We start from the raw sequence: 22,058 nt of genomic DNA, 5'->3' as shown, positions 1-22,058 counted from the left end.
ATAAATGTTTAGAATAAGTCACATGTGAGCAACACAAGCAGAACACTTCTTTTATACTCATATTTAGTGAAGATTTTGTCCACAAATGCAACAGACGATCGCCCTTCAATACGAATATTTTAGACACGTGTCAAAACAGTAAGGTGGTGTCTACAGGGTTCCTTGCAGAGCCCTGCACCCCATCTGTACTGGATTCTCACCAAGAAGGGGACTACAGGGAAGGGGCTGCTACAGATGAGCCTGCCTTAGTCTGGTTTTGAGGACACAGCACAGGCACCAGTGTAGCTTTGGTTGGCAAGCAGCTCATGCTTAGTTCATTTAATCTATTTTAAATTGGAAAGTGCTAACTTAAGTCATGAATCTTCTGTGATTTAGGGGGGGGCGTGGCTAGCGAGCCAACATGGCGGACGCGAGTTCCTAACGCTCCGCCTGACAACCCTTCATTATCCTGCAACATTATCCTCCACTGTGCCATCCGCGCTGGGAAAGCGCGGAACCTGAAAGGTGATGTGCTGCAGACTCCGAAACGAGTTGGCAAAGGCTTAAAAGTAAGAGTACACAGAGTCATTGCAGAGGTGAAGACTGCGGCCTACATACCATGCGGCCGCGCGAAGCCAGAGCGAGGTAGCGGAAGACGGAAGCCACCCAGACCGGAGCTGGCGCCTCTGGCTGGAGAAAGCAGCGACCGGTAATAAGAACACAATCCATATCCTGCGAGACCCTCTGAGTGCGGTGCTGATGATAAGGTGCAACTGAGGAAATAGCGACAGGTCCCGCAGAGTTAACGCGGAGTGGCCATAACTGGGTCTGACGTTTTCTACTGACACTGCTGATTGATCCGAACACGGTGGAGCTGAGGCCAGCCGCAGCATGTGCTTCCGAACACGGAGTGCAACCTGGTGTGACTGCGGTGGGGCTGATCTCTGCTGCGGCCCCATCTGAGGAGAGAGTCAAGCTATAACCAGGGAAGAGACCAAGACCCGCGTGGAAAGTGCGGACCGCTGCCGCAAACAAAACAAACGAAGCTGAGCCACAATGAGGTGATCGGCAGGACCGGCAATGCGCCGCTGAGATAGGATGCTGCGGGTGGCCTACCTTTGGTGCTCCCTGCTGGAGGTACAAAGGAGGGACAATCTTAAGGGGCCCCATTTGCACGGCGCCGGAGACCCGCGAGTCACAGCCAGTGAGGGAAGGCTCGGACCGACTTGAAGACTGGCGTGTGTCCGTGCGGGTGCGGTCGTGGTGGTGGGTAATAGCAGAACCCGCTCAACCCGCGAACCCAGCACCAAGCTACAAGATGCGGTACGACAGGGAAACGTCTACTTGGGATTGTGCGCATGTAACCGGGCCCACACACAGCTGCCCCACCATATGCGGAACTGTGACAGCGGGGTTGGAGGCACCACGAGTGACAAGTATTTATAAGTAATGGCAAATGCGCAAGATGTCCTGTTGTTATAGAGGAATCGAGCTCAAATGAAGCGATTGCCTGTTACTGAGGTACACTGTGGCCTAGTACCCATGGCAGAATCAACATAGACCACGCAGCGAGGGGCATACGGACAGGGGACTGTTGGATGCCCATGATTGTGGATCTGAAACAATACTGTGGAGGTATCTGCGTTACCGTGAAGAGGACCACATCTCCCGAGAGCGGCATAGCACACCGTTGTACAGAATTATGCTCAGTGGGTAACAGCTACGGATCTGATCCCCCTGCACTGTTAATACGCCTAACTAGACTAAGATCATATACCAGGGGAGGTCACAGCCCGATCTTGATTGCTCACCAACTACCATACAATCAAGGGCCGAAACTACAGCCACACAATACGACCCTACCGAAGTCGAGAAAACAAATCCCGACACCTGTATTTACTGCCAGGAACATACCATAGAGGACAGCATCTCTACCAGGCCACATCGGTAAGGGTACCAGAGTGCAACTATCCATTAATAGAAGTGAATGCCTACTGCACAGCAAATAGTGATGGGCCGTCTAGACGCATTGAGCACAACACTAGCAGCAAAACTTGACTCTGTGCTGGAGGCAGTGGAAAGGATTTGCCATGCACTAGATCAAACCAGAACCTCCCTAGAGTCCAGAATAGACAAGGTCACCATGGACTTTACACTCCTACACGCTGACCATCGCAAACTAGCGGAGAACGTCAATATGCACAGCTGATCGATTGCGGAGTTAAAAACCTATCACCCAAACTCATACCTCAGTCTCGTAAAATATACTGGACCGCATGCACACACTGGAGGACAAGGTGGAGGATGCAGAGGGATGCTCGCGCCGCAACAACGTCCGTGTGGTTGGCCTCCCGGAGGGTGAGGAAGGGTGCAATCCGGAACAGTATGTCGAACGTTGGCTACACAACGTATTACCCCCGGGAACATTATCGTCACATTTTGTGGTTGAGAGGGCGCATCGAGTGCCGGCCCAGAGACCCCCGCCGGGACCCAGACCGCGTCCATTCCTCTTCAAGCTTCTCAACTATAGGGACAGGTACGCAATACTGCGTGAGACCCGAAAACTCCTTGAAGTTAAGGTGAGCGGTAATCAGGTTATGCTGTTTCCAGACTATATGGCACTGGTGCAGAGGCGCAGAAGCACCTACACAGCAGTGAAGCGCCAACACCGTGAGCTGGAACTGCCCTATTCTTTGCTATTCCCAACCCGGCTGCGGGTGGGAAAGAAAAATGGGGTTCGATTCTTTGACTCACCAGCGGATGTGTGGGATTGGCTAGAAGAGTCGGGCCTATGGTCAAGGACCCACCCTATGGAAACAGATTATGTCAAGATTCCTGGCAGAAGAACCCGCCGATGAGGAAACCGCGAGACACAAAGGAATATGAAGACAGCGGTGGTGGCACCTAGTCCGGAATGCAGCAGAATGGAGCGTCAAGATGCTCTGGACATTGTTGCAACACTCGGAAATGCGCAGTACTGTGCAAGCAGAGTATAGGCTCCTCCTGTGCACAAGACGCAGCACATCACACATTTACTCTGAATGTACTGCTGCTTATGCGCTGGACTACCTGGCCAGCAGATGGTGCACCCTATTTATCTCCTCTAAATATGAAGGGAATGCAAATATTGTAGTTAAGCGCACACTGCACGTACCCCACCAGGCACCGTACTGGAATTGTTTCTTTATTGTTATAGTTGGATATAATGTTTGGACGGACACCTTTGGGGAGTTCACCCCCAGTCGTTATAATGTTAAAGGTTGAACCGATGTTTAGGTTACAATTGACCAGCCTGAAATTGTATACCTATGCTGCAAACTTGACAACACACTGTTTGCTCTTGATGCCATTGATGATTACATACGATTGCCATGACACGCGTTAATATACTAACATGGAATATACGTGGAATGCATACACCCACATGGCGATACTCAATATTTGCTTACCTCCAGAGACACTTGACTGGCATTGCACTGCTACAGGAGACTCACATGTCCCAAATGGAACTGGAAAGGTTACATAGGCGCTGGAGAGGACAGGTATTCGTTACCACATACTCAGCACGCGTGAGAGGCATGCTGGTCTGGGTGAGAGCAGGGGTCCCATTCATGCACGAGGAAACTATGGTTGATGACGAGGGTAGGTACACCTTTGTACGCAGGCATTTAAATGGACAGGCAATACTTCTAGGCTCCATATACGCTCAGAATGTAGACCAACCCTCCTTCCTTGCACAGCTCTCGTTACAATTGACTCCCTGGACTGGTATTCCCTGGATAATAGGTGGGGACTTTAACTCAGTGCTCGACATAGATATGGATAGATAATTTTCCACCCTGAATAGAACATCTGCAGTATCTAACACCCAAGCACTTACAGACTGGTTGGCAAACTGGATGATTATAGACATGTGACACACAATACATCCTACAGAACGTATCTACTCCTATTACTCAGCAGTCTATCGTTTGCATGTGCGGCTGGATAGGCTTGTGGGTACCCAGTCACTGCTCCCCTTAATTAGAAAAATAGAATATCTAGGTCGGACACACTCTGATCATAACCCCCAATGGATGCAACTTAGTTGGGAAGCTGATCGACCTCACATACCAACATGGCGTCTCCAGACATATGCACTAGAAGACCCGGAATTCCAATCATCGCTAGGGACGGCCATCCTTACCTATTTCGAGCTTAATAATGGCACATCAAGCAACACACTCATAGAATGGGAGTCTTTTAAAACAACAATCAGGGGGCACTGCTTAGGGGCCACATGGAAGATCCGCAAGCAGCTGACCATCTCACTCACACAGTTAGAAACCCAGTTACTACGACATGAACAGGAAGGCGAGGGGAGGGTTAACGATACACGACACCTGGAACAGTTGCGTGTAGAACATACAGAATTACTAGAACATTTCAGATGCCATAATTATGCTGCACACACAGCTCGCACACATGCATCGGCCGACAGAGCGGGCCGATTACTGGCCTGGCTCAAAACTCAGGACAATGCTCGTGCTCCGATCGGAGCTATATGTACACCCACAGGCACCCTGCTATACACGCAACATGAAATACACATGGTTATGGCGGAACACTTGCCCAGTTATATCAATCTAGGAGACGCTGCACCGATCATGCACTGGAGAGGTTCCTGGGACCCATACTATTGCCCACAACCTCAGAGGACCACCAAACAATACTTAATGGTCTGCTCACATTGGAGGAGATCGGGGATGCCATTGGAGCCATGGCTTCTGGAAAAACGCCTGGGCCGGATGACCTGCCGGCAGAATACTACAAAGCTTATCGAAAGTCTGTCACACAAAAGCTTCACATATTGTTCACTACTGCCTTATAAAAATGAGAATTACCCCCTCGATGCGTGAGGCGTACTTAGTATCCCTATTGAAGCCGGATAAAGATCCCACGACCCTTGGTTCCTACAGACCCTTGACCTTCCTTAACACGACTATAAAATACTTGCCAAGGTAATAGCTGACAGGTTAGCGCCAGTGGCCCCAACACTGGTCCACATCAACCAAAATGGCTTTGTACCCGCGCGGAGCACCTTTAACCTAAGGCGTTTCTTTAGAGTGGCGACAGATGCTGTAAATGAGTGGCCTAAGGCAAGGTGTCTGGTACTAGATCTAGAGAAGGTCTTTGATTCCCCAGAGTGGGGCTACCTAGCTGCAACCTTATTAAAATATGATCTGGGCCTGGGGTTCCTTCAACTGTAAACCTATTGTACACAAACCCAACAGTCCTTGTGCGCTTGGGACTGTACATATCAGAGGCCATTCCGGTACCCAGAGGCACCAGACAGGGGTGCCCTTTATCCCCTCTACTTTTTGCGCTTGCAATAGAGCCGCTGGCTGAAGCGATGCACACTACGTTAGGAGATGGCATACCTCTGAGGGATACGGTGCATCAAGTCTCCCTTTATGCGGATGATCTCCTCGTGTATGTCAAAGACATTGGGAGGGTTCCTGACCAGTTGCCGCGTCTGTTGCAGGATTTTTCCGCAGTCTCTGGACTACAGGTGAATGTTGAGAAATCATGTTTATATACGTTTTGCGAAGGAGGCCAAGACCCACATTTTACCATTAATGGCAGAGAAGTGCAGTGGAGGGAGGGCACCTTCCGCTACCTGGGTATCCAAATCTATCACCAACCGAAAGATCTCTTCGATGGGAACCTGGGCAGAGCCTTAACGCTAATTCGGTCACAGATGCGATTTTGGGGTACGCTTCCATTAGCAGTAACGGGCAGGGTAGCGTTAGCTAAGATGGTAATTCTCCACAGACTTTTATATGACTTTGCTAATCTGCTACTATACATCCCTGGGTCCTTTTTTGTCACATTAACTAAACTAGTCAGAGACTTCATATGGGGCAACGCAAGACATTGAATGGCACTGGCAAAGCTATACTTACCTACAGATCAAGGAGGTCTTGCAGCGCTGTGCTTCGAACATTATTATCTGGTGGCCCAACTGCAATGGATAGCCCGCTGGCTTGCAGACAGGAATCGCGCAGACACGGCCACCACACAACCGCCATACTCCCTAGCACAAATAGTCAGGCTCTTCCATCCCGCTGTTAAGTCAAAGACTCCAAAGCCATTGCTGTTAGCGGTGGCACACAAATGCTTTCGCAGATCCTTGAGAGCCCGATACGAATACCCCGAAATATGAGGTTTAGGCAAACTCAATTGTTTGGCCAAGTATGGGCCAAGGCAGAAAGCATCTTTATCAAACGTAAAGAAACGTTAGGATTGCGTCGAGAACCCATAGCAGCTAGCTGGGACAACCTCTTAAACGAACTGCAACATTTACAGGAGGGAGACCCTGAGGATCCACCTGGCCAAGACGTGGGTGAATAGAAGTAGCGAGCCATACACAACACTGACTGGCGCGCCATAATATTCCATGGGTAAACACAGACCATTTAAGAATGTGAATAAGCATGGGCACTACAAATGGGTAACGTTGAGTAGTACACCAGCAAGGAGGCAGTACGCAAGCATGCGTGAAGATGGAAAGCTAAGTTACTGTGGGCAGGTCACTGTTTTTGTTGTTCTTGTTCATTCTTGATTCATCTGTTCATAGACCTAATGTGTCAAAACTGGAAGGACTCTTACAAAGCACTGCATTTGTTTAATTTATAACTCTTTATACGTTATTGTAGCTCTGCATAGTGCCTAGAGATAACTGAAAGTCAGGAAATGTATATGTTTCTTTTCTTCGGTAGGAGTAACTGTCACGACTCGCTAGGCATTCATGTTGAGAAATGTGTAGATAACATCTGATGCTATACCAAAGCGATGAGTACCGTATATGCATGCACTGCTTCAGATATCTTAACTGTAAGAAAAAAGTGTTACAAATAATTGTTTCCTTATATACTGCTGCATAAAAATTAATAAAGCAGATTTGAACAAAAAAAAAAGGAATCTACTGTGATTTAGGACAGACAAGGGCCAAATCAGGTTTGCCTTGTCATGGCTTTTCTGTCCGTTGGGGCTAATCTACTGGCTATAATGAGTTGGGTAAGGCTGGCGCGAAAATCAAGAACACATATTTTCCTGTGTTGCTAGCTAATATTTGACGCTGGATTGCTGCTAATTGAGAAAGAGGATAATGAATAACTCCTATTGAATTTTTTTCATAACTTGTTTAGCTGTTCCTGATCTTCAATTGCACAATAAGTAGGTGCATCCTATTAGGAAGATGTACAAACGTATGCTTACAACTGTTAGTAAAGCAAGTGAGCCGCCCACCTACAGCCGCTGCGGTGCGACACACTAAGGTAACAAAAAGAGAGTGATCTGTAGACTTCTTTTGCATAAGAAGAATGGTGCATGCAAGTGTTTTGATGAGCTCAAAACAAAGTAAATCCAGTGCTTAAAAGGAGTCCATTAATCTAGAAAGATAGAGTGACAATCACCAGGCTCCCAGTGTGGACCTCTAGATGCTTCGGCCATTGAAGAGGAATCTTTTTGAATTCTAGTTGGAACTGAAAGACAAATAATAATTACAATTTAAAATGGAGAGCTTCATTCTGAAAGGAAGAGCCATCTTAAATCAGAAGAACCCCAAGTTAGGAAATGTCACATTGCCATAAAATATCACAAGGAGATTTGCAATGAGGAGGCAGTGCCCTGCTGATCTGCTGTATTTAGGCGTTTCCACCCGCCCAGTTAAAGATTTGCTGTCCACCGGCCCAAATATTCCACTATTTTGTCATTATTTCATTTAATTACTTCTTGCTGCATTTGGACCATGGTGGCAGAGAAATATCAAGGTTAAATAGAAAGTATGGGTGGGAAATGTACCATTGTACAAAAGATTCCTCAAACTAGAAATTTGGAACAAACTTGTTTGGAAAGCAAAGCAATGCAACAGCTGTCTATGAGTATCAAAGCACTAAAATTCTATCTTAACCTCTTCAGTGGCCTGCCCTTTCCACGCCCTGTGCCGGGCGTTTCATTAGCGGGCGGGGTTCATGACGAGATAGTCTCGTCATGGGCACAGCGCAACCGCGCTCCATGACGAGACTATCTCGTCATGGGCACTGAAGGGGTTAAAGAGGAAAGAAATAAAATGCATGAATCACTGAATGAAGAGTCCCTTTGCCTGAAGTCACTGTGGGGTCTTCCAATATATGAAGCCTTATAAAGTTAACAGGCATTCGCTGTGTTGGCTTTGACACTGTAGGGAATAGAGAATGGCCAGTGGAGGGTCAGATGGACAGAGGCAAGACAGAGATAGGCTTTGTAGCTCCTTGAATCGATTAGATTAGAACCAGCCCAGGTCTGCTTCTGACTGGGTCACATATCACTCTGGCTACTGCTTGAGTGGATTACTCAAGGATGCTCAAGTGGCAGAAGAGGTCCATGTTCATTTGAGGCGGGGGTCTTTTCGGAAAGCACTCCGATTCATGTTGATGTTTGAAGTAAACACATGAACCGAAGTGATGTGCTAGCTTTTCTTTGTAGCCCATCATTTTAATCAGTAGCTTGCCTTAGCACTTGGGCATTTTACTTTTGAAATGACTTGGCAAGCTTTTTAAAGACTAAACCCTGCTCTTTTCCTGAAGCTTTACAGACTGGACACGTTTAATACCAAATAATCACATTTCACCTAGTTGTGCCTAAAGCTACAGTGCATGCCCAGTTCCTATTAGGGATCGGTCCACCTTGCTCGTTGAGGTTGAGGCAGTTAAAACTGGCCCTAAATTGTGCCAATGTTTCAGATATATTGCTAATAGTTGTCGTCACCGTTAGTATATATCAATGCCTTATTGGCTCAGACGAGGCAAAACTTGAGTTCAATTTCACAAAGATGATTTTTAGAGTCAGGCACAGGACAGCAGACATACTCACTTACCCTTACAAATGTGTCATACATAGACAAGGGAGGACTAGGGAAGAGAAAAGTGCTTGATCCATCTCAGAAAGTTAAACTTGAATAGATGTATGAGTAAGTACATTCAGAATCTGGTCTTGGGAAATGGGCACAGAAGTTTATTATTCTTTTTTATGCACCACAATACCCAGAGCAAAGGCGACAACGGTCAAATTCACTAATCAAAGACAGTTGTGTGTGTTTTTTAGAAAGCAGCATAGATTTGCTGATTTTGTTAAACAGACAATTTAAACTGCAAGAAATGCACAGTAACAAAACAAGTGACAGGGCAGCTGGGCAAGAGGTGGCTAGAAGAAGACTCATGTTAGGGAAAAAAGTAATTTGATTATCCAACACAGTTCCTAAGGGTCACTGCAATTAACTTACATCTCTTAATACCCACTTAAAGATAAGGCACTAATATATTAGAAGTTGCTATCCTTTATATGTTGACCACAAATGATCAGGCACAAGATCCCTCGAGATCCTCCACCTCTATGGAGAGGCTTCTGGCCTGTGGCTCATCATGACCTAGTCTCTGTTGGTGCCGGTTGAGGGTGATGCAGGTGGGTATTCCTGGTGTCCCACAATCCAGATACTGCATCTCTCCTGTATATAGCTAGGTATCTATACCTCCCGTCTCTCAGCGATGGCTTGGAAGCTTCATTTTTAGCCACTTATGAAAGGATTGACCAGGGACCTGCGGAAATGGAATCAGCTGCCTCTAAACTATATGGGACAAATAGCATTGTTTAAAATGATGTGCCTCCCACGCTTCTTATATGTCCTTGTAAATTTTCAACACCCATCTGCTCACAGATGGTTTAAGATGCTGACATCAAAGATCATCACTTTCTTCTCCGTTGGGGGTCATCACCGAGTAGCCTTTATTACCACCAGAAAATCCCCATACAAGGGAGGAGTGGGTATGACTGACCTCTATGACTATTACCTCGCCGAATAAACTGCAAAGATAAATGATTGGTTCAGTGGGGGTTGGGATGACCCCACCTATCAGGTGGAGGTGCACCTGTTGAGAGTAGACAATCTGCTAGGAATGCTTTATGGTGACCCAGTTTCTCAATCTCTCCCTGACTCCGCCGGGGTGATTTTGGTTTGTTGGAGGGCAGCACTATGTTTCATTCATTGGGATTCCAAACCCACCGGGATGCCACCGCTATGGCATGGCACATGGTTACGTCAAGTATCAGTCTGCGTACCAGTGCTTTATTTGTGACTGTGTTTGCCAGTGTTTGGCCCTGGCCCTTATTTCTCAACACCAGCAGTTATATTTCTGACAGACCATCACATGACGCTGCTGCCTGTGAATTTGTGATCAGGGCAGATCAGGCGAAAAATTTAAATAATATCAGCTCTTTGGGGGCCATCCTTACAACTTTGGAGACATGGAATAATCCAATTGTCACATTTGTAACAGCGTGATGGCTAGCAGGTAATGATGGCACTGGCATTTTGCAGCGCTGGCAGAGTGAGGGTGTGTAAGCTGCATTGGCCTCCCGTGAAATACCTTGGTCCCTGGAACGGATTTTTTTTCAAATTAAGCACTGCACCTCAATTTATGATTCACCTTTAAGTGAAACCAATAGCATAAGTGCTCCCCTTGTGCAAATAAAAATTGTGGGGAAATACGTGTTGCAGTATTTCTTCGCACATTACAAGTAAATGGCCGACACTGTAAATGAATATACAGGGGCAGCTCCTCCGTAGTGGTATAGGAGGAGCGTCGTCCCACTGGCTCCGAGCCAGCTGGTGAAAAATAATAAAACGATTACCTAAATCATTTTATTTTTCATTTGCCGGGACTGAGTCAGCGTATTCAGGGAGTGACGGGACTAGGCATGGGATGGGGGAGGAGAAATGCTATATGCACTAAGTGTGCATATGTTTTGCAGGCGGTCTCAGGCCGCACAAACACATATGCACCCTTAGGTTTCTCCAGTGCGGCTGCATTCTCCAGGCTGGAGATACGCCACAGACTCCCCGGTGTGAGCAGATCATTTTTTCAGCCTGCTCAGACCAATACCCGTGCTGCTCTTGCATGAGACCAGCGTGGAGATTGCCCCCCCCCGCACGCTTCCTGTCCTGTCCGCGCCCCCTCCTCCCGCCCACAACCTCTTCTTTGTGTCAGACACCACTGTTAATATATACTTCCATACATTTTTCAGTTGCATTTTTACAGATATATCAAAAGTATTAGGTCATGACGTGCCGGCTTAAACACTTTATGGAAGATCACATTTCTAACAATACTGCGAAGAGCGAACATAGTTTTCTAGGCAACAATTAGTGCTATAAGATGTGTAGCCAGGTGGCTAAGTTACCCATTCAGCAGGAGATCTGGGTCATCCATGATGATATACCCTTTCTGTCCGTGCCCTACCTTTCTGCAACATACTATATAGGAGTGGTTGTCAGGGACTTATATTTGTTTCTTGCTTAACAGCAAGTGGGTTTCCCCTGAAGCAACAAATTATTTATTAACAAAAATTAAACAAAATATTTGGGCCTCACGCTGAAGTGACGGTCCTGCTTTCATTGGAGTTAAAGCTGTCTTACTGAGGTACATAGACATTGTGGGACAGAACTTTTCCAGAAATGATGCTGCCCAAATGACCCTAATTTGAATTCAGAAAAAAACAGTAAATGTACCCAGAGTGCTCTGCGGCCTGTGGGGCCTCATTGAGGTCGTATGTTTGGAAGGAATGAACGATGGTTCTTTGGGCCCTAGAAGGAGAGAGAACAGGTGTGATTAGATATAAATCGTGAGCAGATGGAGAGGTTCTTGGACAAGCAGTGTGCCAGTTAGCAGCCTTACTATCCTGAGAGAAAAGGCAGAGCATTCCCATGAAAAGCCTGAAAGCAGATGGAAGCAGCATTCCCACTTGCGCATCATGGTAAAGAGCTATGAAATGGCAATGGCGAGGATGATACAGAAGAAAGACTCAAGTCTCCAGTTCACTTTTGTTTACCATGAGTTGCCTTTGATGGCCTTCGAGGAGCACGAGTGGGTTTTGTTGTGGCTGGTGTAGGGCTGGTCCAATATACTATTATGAAGAAAAAAAATGGAATTACAAAGAGTACCATCGTTCTAAGGGTGTACCAGACATATGCACACCACCTATCTGCTTAAGTACACCCTTGTACAAAAAGCCATTTCTTTATTTGATATGATGAATATTATTGGTATAATTGATTTCTTAGAAAAGTTTTTTTTTAAATATGTTAGTATATGGTTTGCTGAAACATCTTAGTTATTCTGCATTTCTTGGACTCTTCGTTCTTATTGTTATGAATTAACTTTTTAAATGATATATTCTTTGATTTGATTGATTATAATATTGCTATTCTATTGTACTTGTTTATGATTGTAGTTCCTGTTTTGTACTTTTATGATTTGAATTAATCGAATAAAGTGGATTGATTGATTGATTGATTGATTGATATGATGACTTATTTTCATATTAATTTCATGGTGAACACTCATGCAGCTGTTATGAGGGAAAGCTCCAAAGGTGGAACATTGCATTGCAGTATATTCATTTAGATTTTGCACATAAAGAACAGCAGTTTCTAAATCATTACACAGTCATCTGCAACATTTTCTGAAACTACTACTGTGGATTTCTTACACGAATTATCCTAGAATTATGTACCTTGCCTTCAGAGATATGTCATGCAGAAGCTACATGTAACTTACAAGTAATGCTTTATAACGTGTGTCCTCCAAATGGTTAAATTCACTTTATTTTGTTGCTTTTTAAGCAGTGCAGATTTCTGTGTTCGGGTGAGTGATTGTACTGGGAAACACAAGCACTATTCTCAGTCCATTCACACCAAACGTGAGCATTGGGCTAGGCTCCGAAGCGGCCATGTTAAAACTGACTATGCACATTGAAAAGTGCAATGAATCAGTGGTGGTTGCTCGGAGCATCATTAGCAACACATGCAGTCAGACACAAAAAACACAGCGTCTAACTTTATACCTTTGATTTTAACCATGAGTGGTGGCATGAAGGAATCAATCGGCACACTCCAAGCTCAATAGCTACCTAGACCTTAGTAATGGGGAAAATAAGAAGAGCTAAAAACGCAGCTCGACCTGCAGCCCTTTGAAGTGTCATCAGTTCCAAGCACAATTCGGAAAACGTGAAGAAAAGCATCGTTTTAAATATATACCTTACATTCCTTCGATAATCTTCATTCGGCGACACAAAATAGAATGTAATCATTTATTGGACTTTAGTCAAATCGTGTGCGAAGAAGAGGTTTAAAATGATTTAGCCATCCTTCTATCTTAACTAAAGAAGACAGGCCCTTCCTTTGATGTAATTCTATAGGAACTTGCAAGGCTCCATTATGCTGGGTCGCACAGACATTGCTCTCTGCTGTTCATAGATCATCCTTTCAGAGCCTGGCTGCACAGGTTCGATGCTGCTATCAGCCGCTGCAATATCCTGCACGGCATCCACAAGAGCTGAACGGGGCTGAACTTAATTTCATATTTGATAAACCTTCATTTGGAGCGAAATTTCTCTATTAACAATTAAATAAATGATAATGTGATGTGCTGCTGGCATGAACATTCGGCAAGGGGCCACGGGACCGAACAGCAGCTGCCCTAGAATGACTAAAGGCAATGACGCGTATGTAGAAAGCAGTGCTTGTGGGTCCAGATTTTATTATACTAAAAGGCGATCAAGAGGAGACCATAATACGCAGTACACTGAATGAGCAAGCGTTAGCTTCCTCGATGACAACATGCCAACATTTTTTTTAAATGGAACAGTTTGGCTCACTGAAATGAGGGTGTGGGGGCAGACATGTTGGAAATGAGCACCCACGTGGGGGATGTTAACTGCTCCATTTATGCCCTCAGGTATGCATTTGCCATTCTCTCTGACTAGTTGCTGACTATGTGACCTCTGGGTGCCTTTTATTGTCCATGTTTTTAGACTTTCTACATTTTCAACCACCTGCCCTGATATCATTGTTTTGATTACCCAAGGGTTTCAGCAAATGCAAACATTTTCATGGACCTGAGGATTACTTATCAGGACGATTTATGAAGGCTGCTCACCTGCAGGCAAAAAATAAATTTTAGCATCCATTAAACAATTAGGTCAGATTGTTTAATGAGAGCCCTTTAATTAATTTTGCCAAAAACTTTACTAGCAAAGAGAAGACAATTCTTTCCCTTCCGGTGCCAGCGCCAATATCTCGCAAAATAATGATCCATGCATTATGTATACATTGCTGGTACCAGATGTATTGCTCCAAAATGCGTTGCACTGCATCCGTTCAACCACATACACTTAAAAATATCCAAATGTCTTGGACAACATTGTTTTTTAAATTAAAAACGACCAATTGTGCACACACACACCTATGTGCCAAGAAATTGCCAACGACGGTCAAACACCTTATGCCTCTAATTCAGTTTGCACACTGGGCTGTCTAAATTTCCCTAATATGACTAAAGTCATACAATTCCGAACAGGGACGTTTTGAGGATTTTGAGGGCCCTGGGCCAAATGTTTTTTGGGGGCCCCTGTTCGGACCAGCTTTGATTTTATGATCCAGTCTCAGCTCTTTCATGCCTTCTTTGGTCAAATACTAAATGTGTGTACATATGATATTCAGGGATAGTGATGTGCGTTTTCAGTATGTAACACAACAGCAGCTCACTAATAGTACTGCAACTAATCTCTGTCACACCCTCCCATTTCTCATATGCGAGGTCCTGTGTTGATCTAAACTAACTTTTCATATGGATGTAACATGACGCATAAACAAAGTTTGGCTGCAAAATTTCTGTAATAGACTCTTACACATTAAAAATGAATGATAGAAAAACGCTATTTACAACATTGTGTTTAAAAAAATGTCAAGGTCATGAGGGCAAGACTGTAGAACAGAGCTGGCTCTTTCAGCACCCCCCCCCCTTCCCCTCACCCGCTTTAAAAGGCTGGGGCCCTGGGCCAGAGCCCACCTTGCCCAGTCCTTAAAACATCCCTGATTCCGAAGCATTTTCCAAAGGTCTTTAGAATTAGAAGTGAAAACCTGTATCCCACTAAGTCCAGCAGCCGGCTGTGAACGACGACGGGGAGGGTAGAATACCTGTCTTTAAATGTAGTATTAAAAGCCAAATAATCTTTCATAAGAGTCGAATTTTTAAGCTTTGGAAAATATTATTAAACACGCCTTTCTTTTTAAAACAGGAACATTGTTTGTTGCCGATGTAAACAACTTTGCTTTCGCAGGACACGAGCAAAGCTCCGGGGTCGGAGTCTTCAGAGTAAGGTATAGTAGGGCCGTCTCCTCAGGTCTGTCCTAATCCAGCCGTGACAGAGGACGCAAGGCAGCTGGACTGCAATGCACAGAACAGAGGGACTTCAACACGCAGCCATCACACAAAACAGCAGGAACATTACACAACTACTTCAAAGCAAAGGCTCTGTGCTTCCTGGTGTGAATAATGCTTTTGTGAAGTTTAACTTTAGCTTTCTTTCTAAAAATAATGGTGTCATCTGGAGAAAATGTATATAAAAAACGGAAACATCCGGGTATTTACAATTGCAGAGTTGGTGTCTCAGACAGGCCGCCATCTTTATGTAATTGCTACTCTGCTTTACCCTTGCTTGACAAATTAAAGACAGTGGCTTCCATGTGACCGGAGAAGGGCTCTTTTGTTTTGTCCGCATCGAGATGTACCCTCTAACCAGTTTCAATTTTGGACAATATGAGAGTAGTGGAGTGAGGTTCAAACCTGTCATTTTCACCACAAAAAAAATTAGTGTTTATTAAAAAACATAAAATCGACTAACAAAGTGCCTTTGCCAACTTGTGGCCCAATTGCATGATAAAAGGCATATGAGTTAGTAAGGAAGGAACTTTGAGATCATGAAAAGTATCTTATGAATAAACCAAGGCGATACAGAACAGATAAAATATATTATTCATAAAGTCATGTCAGAAGACTTCTGTAGGTGCAGGTCTTCAGACATTGCAAATATACTCTTATACAATATACTAAGGGCTCATTGCATGACAACTTCACTTGGTACCACTCAAAACCTGGGTCAAATCAGAACTACTAATTGGTTCCTAATAAGTTAATTAGGTGCTTCATAACACACCCTGTTTCAGACTGGCTTCAACAATTGTCGGAATAGTGCCTCCTAGTAGCTGTGTACAAAGCAGCTGATTGCAACCACACACTCTATGTGTGCTTTGTCTATCTGCAGACTCGGCTCTGACAAGTTTTTCTGGTAAAGCTACTCACAACTCATTGAGGCAAAAATTGCCTCTACCATAATGCATTACTGGTATGGCGGGTATCGTAGTGAGGGCAACCATACCTACTAAATATGTTTACTGTTGGCTTAGATAGTGGCGTCTACCACGGAGTGGGTCGTATTTGAGCACCTCTACTATGGGGCAACAAGCAGTTTGCCCTCACTTTAATGATTGGCAAGGACTATGAAAGACATGCTAGGAGACTTCAGAACTTCCAACACTGGCTAAAACCAACAATAGTACGAAAACTAGAAAGTATATCAAATCAGCAACTACCATAATGTGTTGCTGGGCTGACTGGTGTTATACGTCAAGCGCAGCCACAAATGTTAATAATCTATTATCCTACTTTGCAACAAAGAACATCTTGTTTAAAAGAGGTCCAGGAGCGTAGACGATAATCTCATGAATGCTTTGTAAATTCTATGCCAAGAAGACCATCTAGGGACAGCTTTTAATATTTTGAATTGTTTTTAAGAGAGAATAGGGACATTGTACATTTCCATATCCATTTGTCCAACTTAAACAGTGTAAAAATGCATTTTGACTAAGGCATTGTATGTCACCCATCCTCTGTTGTTCACCTTCACTACATACTTTGCAGCCCTCTGCACTTATTTTTTTTCCCTGTGTCCCAGATAATTTAAATGGAGTTAGTGAAATTATGACTCCCTGAGAGTTGGCTGATTGATATATATAAACATTAAAGTTACCAGGGTTAGTTTGAGGAATTTCAGATATTTCAAGGTCCTTGGGTTCCGAGGAAGAGAATGGTGTTTCTTGGAAAGCTGAAAGAGAAAAACTTAAATTTGTGGTTAAATCCCCAAGCCTCCCAGTTTAAGAGGGCAGTATACCCATTTTGTGGAAAGGGCACGCTGGAAGGCTGCAGCAAAGCAGAAGGATACCTGAAAGGGAATATACATGGTTGCTATTGGAGAGAAAAATATTAGTGAATTCCAGTGGCATGCAGATTAGAAGAAGATTAAAAAGTTTGATGAATACAATGGATCTTCTAGGAAAATGGGACTCTTGAACAAAAGTGTTTACGAAAATGGGAAGAGGAATGCGGGTTCTAGAAGATAGTATGAAGCAGATGACCATAATCAGCACAGCCTAAGGTTTTTTGTCTTTAAAGAGCAAAGGTGAAGGCAAGCGCTTAAGCAGATGTAAAGTATTTTGTTATGATGATATGAAGCAATCTCCATTGTGACGAGGTCCTGCGTGGGATTAAAAGCAGCACAGAGATTGAAATTACCCAACGTTGCTTTTGGTTGTTCTTCATTGCGAGAAGATTTAGGGGTGACAGTTTCTGGGATGTTTTGCCTGGTTGATGCTAGAAAAAATATACATCACGTCATCACAAATAGCAAGGATAAACAATAAAGTGGTCACTGTTAATGTCAACACAGATCATATGTTTTAATATTTTCTTCTTTAGAATAAAGTACGGATTGTAAACAATGAGATGTATTCCAAATGCCTGCAATTTCTTTGATTGATAGTTGTTATTCTTTTCACAAAATATATTAAAATATTTGGAAAATACTCAGAACATTAGGGTCCATTATGCAGAGAGTAGCAAGTGTGTGCTAGATCTGTTCTGACCTTCTTCCATTTTAAAAGGGTGATGATGATGGCAGAGGGCTGACTTGTAGCACACTTGGGCCATTACCTGTCTCAAGGGTAGCTTTAGTGTTGACTTTACCAAGTGGCATAATGTAAAGTCTTCTTACTGTGGTTTCTTGTATTACATTTGTGGGAGAGAATCAGCGGCATGAGAGTTTCCAGCATCCTTTCGGCTGTCAATGGAAAAGAGACTGCTGGTGTCAAAGGTACTTACAAAGCCAGCCGTAAATATGGGCTGCGTGTGCCAATTTTACCAAAGGAGCTGAAAGAGTGAAGTCTCCTACCACCTGAGCAGTACAAAATACAGTTCCACCACAGGCGGCTGGCACAGGTAAGTGCGGTGAGGTGTGGCAGGGCACGGCAGGGGGGAAGCAGACGGATGACTTCCTCACGCTTCCACCAGGGCCCCCGCTCCTACCCCCATTCTGTCGCCTTGCAAGACATGGCACTTATATAATTTTCTATTTCAAGCAGTGCCTACACCACTCTGTCCCATGTCTTGCAAGGCCACAGAATAACGTGAATTAGGTTACAGGTAACCAGCGAAGCAAGAACTAGTTACATGAGGACTGTGTGGGCAATCATGAAGGAGACTTTGGGGGTTTGCCATACAGCATATTGAGGTCCAATCCAGCATCAGTTCCTTATTATCCTATCCTCATCTCAAAAGAAGTGTTATAGATTTGCTTTTTCTGCCAATTGCTCCTGTCCCTCTTCCATATGACTAATCCCTGTTAAGTGACCACTTGTTGACAACACCCCTGCCTCCTGAGGCCCAGAGGCCAAGTCATGTCCTCTGGAGAGCAAGGTTTTTAACTCCATCATGAATGAGTACTGGGCGTCTAAAGGTGAGATGAGTGACACAACTGGTTCTAAGCAAGTTTTGGCACAGACATCACAAGGTACATTTTTACAAAGTTACTTTTCGAACAAAGTTATAAAAAAAAAGCTGATTTCCTCATTAATTTACATTTTAAAAACTGCGCGGAAAATAACTAGATTCATTTTGCCAGCAGTTCCCCGTGTGGAGCTCCAGATTAAGAATTGTAATTATATACACGCTTTTACATGGAGTATGTAGTCTAAACCCACAGACTGAAAACAGCTTTTGGGCCTTCAATCACTGAAAGGGAACACAATTTCAAAGTGTCACTTTTTATATATTAGTCACCCTGCCCTGTGGGCTTACAAGATTCACTTATACACTTAATAATGTATAAAATAGGTTTTCATACATGATAAATGTTCTTTTCCTACCCATGTCTCACTGCAGTGTGTTTAAACTGCATCCCAGCATAGCACAATGGTGCTTTCTGCAGCCATATAGTTTTCCATATAGGCATAACTACACACTGCAGTTCGCATTTGACATTTTGGCCCTACAGGAAGATTAATTAAGGCAATTGGATGAAACTTATTTTAACATTACCATGTTACCATGTTACAGTCTGAACACGTGCTGCGGCACTTAATACCACAGGGCCCAGAGTTACAATACCAGTGCAAAGAAGGTCCAGAACAAAGGCAAACAATGGGACTGCAAATGCAGAAAACGTGGACTTTTGTACAACCTATTTAATTTTGGCTTATAAAAACCATAAACACAGAAAACCATTTGCATTTACAAATCATAAAAGGTTTTGTGAAAAGTGCTAAAAATGTTTTAATGGTCTTCATGTTTCAGCCAATACTAGCCCAATAGGTTGGCTTTCTTCAGGACCAGAAATCTCAAGTTGAATTCTCAGCCTGAGTTTGTGAAAATGAAGCATGCCACCAACTAGGTGGCCTTGCATGGCTTGACAAATTTCATTCAGGTTTTGCTTCGCCCTTGCGTCCCCTTGCATGGGACAAGGGTGGTGCAAAATCTTGATTAATATACCCCAGCATACATATGTATGCTCATGGATTGTACATTTAAGTTGTGTGTGAAAACTTAAACGTTACATACATTACGATTTTTTCTATGTGAATGTGTAATTCATTCTTGGGAAAAAAATGTGAGCATTTGCCCCATAGTGTATCTACTGTGACAAATCTCAAAGTTTCAGATTAGAGGAAATGTGAGTTAAGCTTCAAACCAGCATTAGATTCAGTGCCCTCTATCTGTAGTGACATCTGATCACATTGAGATATATTCAGTGCATTGTAACCTCTGCATGGTTAGAACCTTACACACAGTACCGGATATATTGACTCGTTCAAAAATCATATTGTCGTTTGCGGAAAGGCGACAGGTTCCAGAGCTTCTCACTACTGTAGATTGACTTTCATTTGTCAGATTTCAGTGAACCAGATGCAGTGGCGGATCATGTTGTAATCAATGGTCTCTGCCCCACAATTTAAGAACTGCTGCGGCTGTGAAAGCTGACCTGACTCACACTAAGGGCAGGTGATGTGCCCTTGTTGGAGTGAGTAATAAGTTGTATCACTCGCTCCGGTCTGTGCATGTGGCAGGGGTGTGCGAGGCAGTTTTCACAGGCAGTGCAAAGGAAGCACCAGAACCTTTGCTATCAGTGGTGCTAGCTTGATATCCTCTGGGACTAGGAGAAAGGTGGTGCCAGGACAGGGATGAAGAGCCTCCTCTTCCTCCGGGCACTGAGGAAGTAGCCAGCGGGAGCAGGCACTTTTTCATAGGCCCACCTAGTCACCACCCATGCCCCAAACTATCTTGGTTTCCCATGCGGAGTTTAGAGTACTGGGCAGCAGTATTAGGGTGAGTGACTTCGAAATTCGACAGCTTCTGCATCATTAATTAGGGTTCAGTGGCTAGAGGGCATTTGGGCTGCAGCTTGTCACAGCGAGAGGACTGCACCGAAACATCGCCAAAATGGCCGCTGCTCCACGCCGTGATGACACTAGCTGAACTTGAGGTAATATATTTTTACTCTACACTGGGAGGCGTAAAAACGGAATGACATTGCAGAAGTGGCACGGCCGTTTTCTGAGGTCAATGAAGAAACTTTATGGCTTAGAGGAAACTGGAAGGTTGGGATACGGAGTTCAACGATGGTGTATTTCAGCTGCACCTTGGAATCTTTGAAAAACTCTACTATTGGAAGGCCTCTGGTATATGACAGTAACACCCTGGCAACGGTTGTAAAGGCATATTTTCTGGTAAATTGAGTTTGATGTGTTAATAAATGGCACTATATTAATAAAGTATTATATCCCCAGTCAAAATATTTCCTAGCTCTGCATCTTATCCTTTTGTCGGCTTCTGGTTTGTTATTTCTAGTGAAGACGTGGCGCATGGATAAGACTGGGGTGGTTGGTCTGCCACTTTAAGCAACGCTATCGGACAACGCTGGGGAGGTTGGTCCAGCGGAGTCTTGCTTACAAATGTAAGATGGCTTGCAGGGCTGAGTGCCCCGGCGGTAAGAAGGTCAGTTGTTGGTCACTGATGTTTCATTTATTGGGTCTTACTACTTCTGTCAGTGACGATGGTGGCTAAAGTGCTGCAGGGTAATTAGGTCCGGCCAGTGTCGTCTGGGTCAGTTCGGTACCGGCCTACATACCTATTCTTACATCTAACAACAGGGCTGGGGTGATGGCAAAAGGGGTGAACTAATTCCCAGCATTAACAGGTAGTTTCTCATTGGTTTCTCATGGTCCTAATACTGCGTCTACATAGCCAGTGTCAGATCCTTTTAAAGGCGATTGTCGCAAGAGGACCGCCTTCCACCCAAAGTTGGGATAATCAGTCCGTGACTATGCGGGGCAGAGTATATTCCTTTCCTCAAGGGTGTTTGGGACAACTTTCAGTGCCACCTTACTAGGGACAGTATATGTACACAAGCACAATAGCGGGAGCGCTCACTGTGGACATGAGAAACATCCGGTTATTATATATTGTTTTGCTGCACCGGCTATTACTATTTGAGTGGGTACATGATCTGGCTAGTCATTAAAAAAAAAAATAATAATAATAACAGTAGTAATATTAATGATTTCTACAGCTACTGCTTGCCTGGAACAGGGGCAGCACAATTTTCTAGACTGAATAAGTGCCACCAGTCAAATGAAATACACTAGTCTTAAGGAAGTATTTAGCGCAATCTACGCGGAGCAACTTACCTGGGGACAATGTAGCAGGAGGTAGTGTATCAGTTGGAGTAGACAAAGGGTCCAGCCTCCTACAGGCCGCTTGGTAGAGGTGACGATTGGGAACCGTATTCATAGCCTCCATTCCTAGGCATAGAGATAGATACTCGTGAAGGGG

At 44.2% G+C, this 22,058-nt stretch overlaps 1 protein-coding gene across 1 annotated transcript in view; it reads right to left on the bottom strand.

Annotated features, from left to right (window-relative positions):
- ABI3BP (ABI family member 3 binding protein) overlaps window positions 1-22,058 on the bottom strand; it is a 1,978,933-nt gene that overhangs the window by 447,813 nt on the left and 1,509,062 nt on the right. Inside the window, exons 83-87 of the mRNA XM_085622401.1 lie at window positions 17,469-17,546; window positions 16,927-17,001; window positions 11,887-11,961; window positions 11,567-11,641; window positions 7,437-7,505 (exon numbers count right to left, since the gene is read on the bottom strand). Of these exons, the coding sequence (XP_085478527.1) occupies window positions 7,437-7,505; window positions 11,567-11,641; window positions 11,887-11,961; window positions 16,927-17,001; window positions 17,469-17,546 (372 nt within the window). The remainder of the gene's footprint in view (window positions 1-7,436; window positions 7,506-11,566; window positions 11,642-11,886; window positions 11,962-16,926; window positions 17,002-17,468; window positions 17,547-22,058) is intronic.

The sequence above is a fragment of the Triturus cristatus genome, chromosome 8 (genome assembly GCF_964204655.1).
Source record: "Triturus cristatus chromosome 8, aTriCri1.1, whole genome shotgun sequence".
Lineage (NCBI taxonomy): Eukaryota > Metazoa > Chordata > Amphibia > Caudata > Salamandridae > Triturus > Triturus cristatus.
Note: the sequence above shows the minus strand (reverse complement) of the source record. Positions and strands in the feature narration are given on the sequence as shown.